This window comes from Formica exsecta, unplaced genomic scaffold (assembly GCF_003651465.1).
Source record: "Formica exsecta isolate Colony F162 unplaced genomic scaffold, ASM365146v1 scaffold72, whole genome shotgun sequence".
NCBI classification, from domain to species: Eukaryota; Metazoa; Arthropoda; class Insecta; order Hymenoptera; family Formicidae; genus Formica; species Formica exsecta.
In genome coordinates, this window is record NW_021853485.1 from 3,437,374 (window position 1) to 3,444,425 (window position 7,052).

General features: G+C 33.4%; 1 protein-coding gene across 1 annotated transcript in view; it reads left to right on the forward strand.

The window, feature by feature from the left end:
• Nucleotides 1-1,189, forward strand: part of LOC115243471 (homeotic protein spalt-major-like) — a 110,104-nt gene extending 108,915 nt beyond the window's left edge. Inside the window, exon 9 of the mRNA XM_029820519.1 lies at nt 1-1,189. Coding sequence (XP_029676379.1) covers nt 1-115 — 115 coding nt within the window. The 3' untranslated portion in view covers nt 116-1,189.
• The last annotated feature ends 5,863 nt before the right edge of the window (nt 1,190-7,052 follow it).

Here is a 7,052-nt window from a genome sequence, read left to right on the forward strand (position 1 = left end):
TCTTCAGCATCATTTCGACCGAGAGACACCGAGCAGAACCGAGAACGACGCCACGCCACCCACCGCCGCCCGTCTACCACCGCCACCGACGAGGGGAGAAGGATTAGCCGCGTGAAACTTAACGAATACATATCTTCCCATCTAGCCATACGAAGGAAGACGCGACCATTTATTCACGGTGGCCGAATCTCTGCCGAGTAATAAGAGGCTGAGCGTATAATCACGATTCGCGAGAGAATTCTTCCAGACTGAATCAATTTAGAGAACAAAGAAGATTCTTCGCGTGGTGAGCGAATGCTAATGACATGTAAACTGCGAGCAATCTTGGACCCCCGTCCCTCCGTCCCAATCGGCGAAAGTTTCCCGTCGACCTGTATCGGTTCCGCAGCATCCACGCGATCCGCGAAAAATGAAACGGGCTCGTCCGGAGTAGAAGCAGCGGTTTCCGGTCTTGCGACAGTGATCCCCGGCGAATCCCGATCGGAGGGGTCACAATGCGACGCGACTATCTTTTCTATATGGTGTTTCCGTGCATTTCAAAACGGAGGACAATCTTCTAAGGACTGATATAATCGATTTACTTGGTATTTCCTCACATACGCGAGTAACGACATATCCCTATGCCCCTCTCTTCTCCATCATCTCACTCCTTCCGGTAGTGATCCTAGTATCTACAAACGAGGACACCATGTTCCTATTATCGCGCTAGTCTTAATGCATAAAGTAGGGGTCGATAGATGAATTAGATCGATCCGTCGATACGGCTCCCGAGTAAGTTACGATACCGAGAATTTTTCATCTCGATTCGGAATCTTTCGATTCGCGTGACTCAATCGCGTCATCACGTTTATCATTGTTTATTCAAGTCGGAATGTCACATCGCCCGCCGGCCGTTGATGCGTGCCGGCGACGGCTTAAATATTGATCCCGCGCGCATATGCGATCGAGCCACGTTAATATACGTACGTATGTAACATATGTACGATTCTGGACGTCGAATCTCTTCGTACGGGATTCGGGGGAATCCCCGCGCTAGACACGGCGCCTAGACTGAGCTCGGCTCGCGAAAAAAGCGAGCATTAGCGTATTGGAGCCGCAAGACACGTGGCGTCGCGTCTTAACGGGTCTCCCTGACATAATTTGACCGTCCATTCGCGATAGCGATGGTCACCTCTCTCCGGGTCATCTAAGGCTACGTTATAAATATATACATACACATAAAAATTATATATATATTATTACGCAAAATATTATATTGGTACGACAGGAAGTGTGAATTGAATGTGTGAATTATATACACGCGCGATTGTATATGTGTTGCTTCCGTTTGTTATGAGTGTATGTGCGTGTTTGATAAAAAAGAGAAATTGGAACAGAACAAATGCGAAAACGATAGAATATAAGTGTAATTTAGGAGGCGGGCCCGGCAGCGCCCCTCGCTGTGATATGAGAGGAGCAGCCTGCAATCACTAAACCAATGTACTTATATCTTGTATCATAGTATTATAATAATGATAATATAAATTTATTATACGTTTCTACACACACGCGCATGGATGGACATATACAGAAGATACGACATGCGGTGTGTTGCAAGTGTCGGCGAGCGCCTCGAGAGCTAAGTGTGACTAATTAATAATACTTAGTATTATTACTAATTAGATGTCCATCCTTCACTGTACGTCATCGGCGATGTTTGCGTTGTCGTTGTAAATATAATTGTATCGTGCATCGCCCATAATATTTATATAACGCCTATATAACATTATTCATTTTTACAAAGAAGAGAAAGACAAAATTGCAATTGGTCGCAGCGTCAAAAGCAACTTTTAAAAACTCATTTATTTTTTGTTACTCTTTATTTTTTGCGAATATAACTTAAAACAAGTTTATTAATATATATTAATATGAGAGAGACTATCATTGGCTATGTTTTAATATATTTTTTTTTATGTGAATGTAATTATATTATATAAAAAAGTTAATTATGATTTAATATTAATTTATAGAAGAATTTTAATTATTAATCTTTGATCTGTGATTTTTTAGTAGATATGTCATGTAAGTAAAAAATACTGATACATTATACTACGACATTCGACATACTTAAACGGTATGATGTATGTATATATACGTAACAAAGCATTTTTTTTACCTTACTTGATTGCGCGTATTCAACTCTTTTATCAGACGTCAACACGCTGAAAATAGCCAGTAGTAACTTGATATACTAGTATAAAATCATTATCATCTATATCGTTATATATTAAATCGATTATACCGAACGATCGAAGCATCGCCAATGAAACGTATGTACCATACATTTGCAACATGTGTAATAATTTATGATTTATTTATTACTCACTTTTTTCGCGCGCGCGCGGAGTTTCGATTCTGGTATCTATCGTCTATGTACATCTACCGTATAAAGAATGTAAATCTGCGTAAAGAATGTAATTCTTTACATAAGTAATACCAAATGGGTGTAATAAAACTGCATGTAACACACGAAACAAATATTTTTTCTTAGAAAAGTAGTATATCGTCAAATATAGATATACAAAAAGATTATACGGCTTTCGTTAATAAACTCACTGAATTTTAAAATTATTTTCTGCATTGGCAGAGGCAAAAAAACGAAATTCTTTTACATACAATTTCATTCCTTATAAAATTTTATAAATGAAATATTTGGTGAGATTTGATGTGGAATGATCAAGTATTATACCGCGTAAAAACGAATAACTAAATTTACATATATTCGGGAAAAAATACTTGTGTAGTATAATTTTATATATACATTCGTAAAGAATTATTTATTACCATTTAAAGCGCGCTAACCGATTTTACTTTCGAATAATCTTTCCGTAAAAGCATAGCCATCTAGACATTTTATACTCTTCTCTGAAATTCATGGAAAATCTGCGTGTATATCAAATGATATCGTGATCAGTATGACTGACATGGATTAGAGTTTTACGTAATCAATCCTACATGTGTATGTACATATAAATTAATACTCGTGTAACGGCTTCTATGTATGTCATCCTTTTTAAGACGAAAACTACACAATCTACCTGTAGTTTGAAGCGAATATTACATAGTGCGTGCAACTGAACACACACTCGTCTACAGTGAATACTTTGTCGCGATAGAATATTTTATCTAATTTTTCTCGTTAGTGACAGAGAAGATCCCAGAAGGATCCATCGATCAACTTTCGCATCGATTAAGCGTCTCTCATTGCGTAATGTTACGAAAAATAAAAAAAAAAGTGAAAAAAACGAGACGAGATTAACAATCTACCGTTTCTTTTGGAGGTGTGTCGCCTTCGTTAAAAATCAAAATCGCTAATAGCTGTTTATCACTAGTGCGCAATATGTGGTCGTTCATCCGCGGAAAATGATACCGAGAAACTTGCGAATTCCGTAATCGTCGAGGTAGCTTGACTCGACCAAGGATAAAGAGCGATTGAACCTAACGCATCGAAGCATATCGACGTTTTGTACTTATCAAACCAGATTATATTTTTACGTTCGAAAGAAGAAGACATACTAGAAAAAGGCTAAGGAATATATCGCCGGATAATATTCGTCTTCGATGTGTAAAAGTGATTACTAATAATAGCGACGGTGTAAATTATTCGTATATAGATGAGAAAAGAGAAGTGCAAGTTCGATGTGCGAATTATCAAACATTTCGACGATCGATCTTATTGACCCCTAATTTTTAACTATAGCCAATCACTCTAATTATTTTACAGTGTCGTACACGACTTTTTATGAATTTGTATATTTCGAAATAATTGAAAAATAATAATATACACACATCTTTCCGTCGTAATAATCTAGAATCCGAATGGGAAACGGGGGGAGGGGGACGAAACAATCTTTCGAGAACGCGAAGATCGTTCCGCCACCTTATATGTTTCGCGACTGTATACGTAAGATATTACAAAGATCCCTGCGAAACAAACTGTAATATCTCTTTNTCTCGAAAAAGTGTCAAAGGCTCGGCCTTTCGCGAGCATCATGAATAAAATTGTATTGTAAATAGCGAATGCGTGGCGAATAAATGGTCCATAAATATAGCAAAGTGAGTAGCCGAACAGTCGATGTACATCTTAAGTGTGTATTACCAAAATTTTCGTAATGTAACGATCGACATGCATTTAAGAGGCGCGCATACGTCATACTCTCGTATGTGTACGCCGTATAAATACATTTACACGTACGTATGAAATGTGCGAGAGAAATGATCCCCGATTAGCCATCAGCCTGGCATTGTCCGAAAGAGAAGATATCGCTTGTACGATCTTGAGTTACTGTAAATATTGTATAATCCATGTATAAACACGACTGTATTAGATAAAAAGACCTATCATTGTAGTTAAACGCGTTACGGATCATTATAACTATATCACTTCAACAATAAACCATTATTATGACGACGAAATGGTGAGAATTTAAATCAGCGATTGTGTCTATAGGTTCTTTCTTATATATGTATATTTACGGAATATTCAATTATTAAAATGCTACGATCTTTATACAGCTCTCTTTTAACTTCTTTAATACAACGGATCTTTGACTCCTTTAATATAATATTATTTTACGAGTATAAATTTTGATAATGTTTCGTATCTTATATATCGTGATTTTTTTCATCTGAAAAATAATTGGAAGAAATAATATCTCGGAAAAGCCAAAGATCGAGATGTATTCTTAAAATTTTAATTATGGATATACAAAACGGGACGTACTTTTTATGATGCTCTCGCTACTTCTCGTTTTTGGATCTTGTGGTCGATTTTTCTTCATAATGTTTAATTCCACACTATTCTATACGCACTATCTTTCTTTCTAACTTTCTAAATGGCCACGTTCCCAAACTGTACGCTTGAAAGCGCCTAATTTCAAACGTGACGGTGAAGATGCCAAATAATTTTCGATCTACGTGAGGTAATATTCCTGTCGGTATAACAGAGTTTATGCTTATTCTTTTTCATTACATCATTTATCGTATATTAATAAAGTGAGTTATAATTTTATCGACAACTGATAAAAATTAATATAAAATTTATATTTTTCTTATTCCTTTTGACATAAAATCCCTTTTTCTCTATATACATTCATCATTGTCTGTTTTATTTCCATCTTATTTAAAAATATTAATATAATAAATATAACTACGGTATCTTACGATTAGTCTGATTCTTCTTTTAATCATTAACAGCATTAATTAATTCCTTCATGTTTTCAAAATATCATACAAAAAATCGCAATATCTCTTGCAATATTAGTTCGAGCGTAAAAATGTTATTAGTTTTTTTTTTTTTATATCGTATTCTTAAAATTTTAATTATGGATATACAAAACGGGACGTACTTTTTATGATGCTCTCGCTACTTCTCGTTTTTGGATCTTGTGGTCGATTTTTCTTCATAATGTTTAATTCCACACTATTCTATACGCACTATCTTTCTTTCTAACTTTCTAAATGGCCACGTTCCCAAACTGTACGCTTGAAAGCGCCTAATTTCAAACGTGACGGTGAAGATGCCAAATAATTTTCGATCTACGTGAGGTAATATTCCTGTCGGTATAACAGAGTTTATGCTTATTCTTTTTCATTACATCATTTATCGTATATTAATAAAGTGAGTTATAATTTTATCGACAACTGATAAAAATTAATATAAAATTTATATTTTTCTTATTCCTTTTGACATAAAATCCCTTTTTCTCTATATACATTCATCATTGTCTGTTTTATTTCCATCTTATTTAAAAATATTAATATAATAAATATAACTACGGTATCTTACGATTAGTCTGATTCTTCTTTTAATCATTAACAGCATTAATTAATTCCTTCATGTTTTCAAAATATCATACAAAAAATCGAAATATCTCTTGCAATATTAGTTCGAACGTAAAAATGTTATTAGTTTTTTTTTTTTATATCTTACGGAGTGCTACCATAGACTTCTATAAATATAATATTGTGATTTCCGAAACGCGGCGCAATCTATTCTATATTATAATTATTTTATTTTCTTATAGTTTTAATCGTATTCTTTCGATTTCTATAGAGTTCTAATTATTAGTAATGCAAACTAATTTTGCATTTAAAGTGCCTTCATGCATTTTAAAATATAGATTATTAATTACTTATTAAATGATTGATAAGTGACGGAGCTTATATTAACACTCGATTTTGCGATTTCGTCATTTTATATAATATAAAAATACTCGCATTGAACCATAATCTGTCATTGTATATTTATATATATAATTAACGTTTTATTTAATAATATATTACAAGTTATACCATATTGTACTCCATATTGTATAAATGATAATATACAAATCTTTTTACAACAATTATAAGTATTCTCTCTCTCCCCCCTCCTCTCTCTCTCTCTCTTTCTCATAGATATAATTCAAATATATTTGACATTACAGTTTGAAATATCGAATAAAAAATGTGTAAGAGTTTTAATTTATTATTTGATTTAAAATTTATCTATTTATGCAAATTAAATTTATAAACCCGTGTTAATTTTTTTATTCATTGTATAAATTTATCATAAGATTGTTTTGCGTTACGTCGTTACAATCTCAACTTTATCTTTTGACATGAAACTGTAGCGTCAGAATTTTTACTGCTTACGGTTAACATCAATATTATCAAATCGCTTATTGTTTGGTCCGTTTATAATTGCTCTCGATTTATCAATCGTATTTAATGAAACGATAACTTTTATGGATGCAATGCTCGTAATATATACACAAGATCGAGATGTATGTATATTTTAAAACACTTGTATACATAAGATCCAGAAAAATTCAAATTTTTGGAATAAATGTATAATTATAATATATAATTAAGAAAATATAAAAAAATAATCTACAAATGAAATGTGTTTTGAAAAATTGCTACCACAATTACGCAAATTATAATACGATAATTCTATCGATGATTTTCATGTGTAAAATTGTTATAAGACTATATATATTAGTACTTATCATTTAGACTTAAGATATATT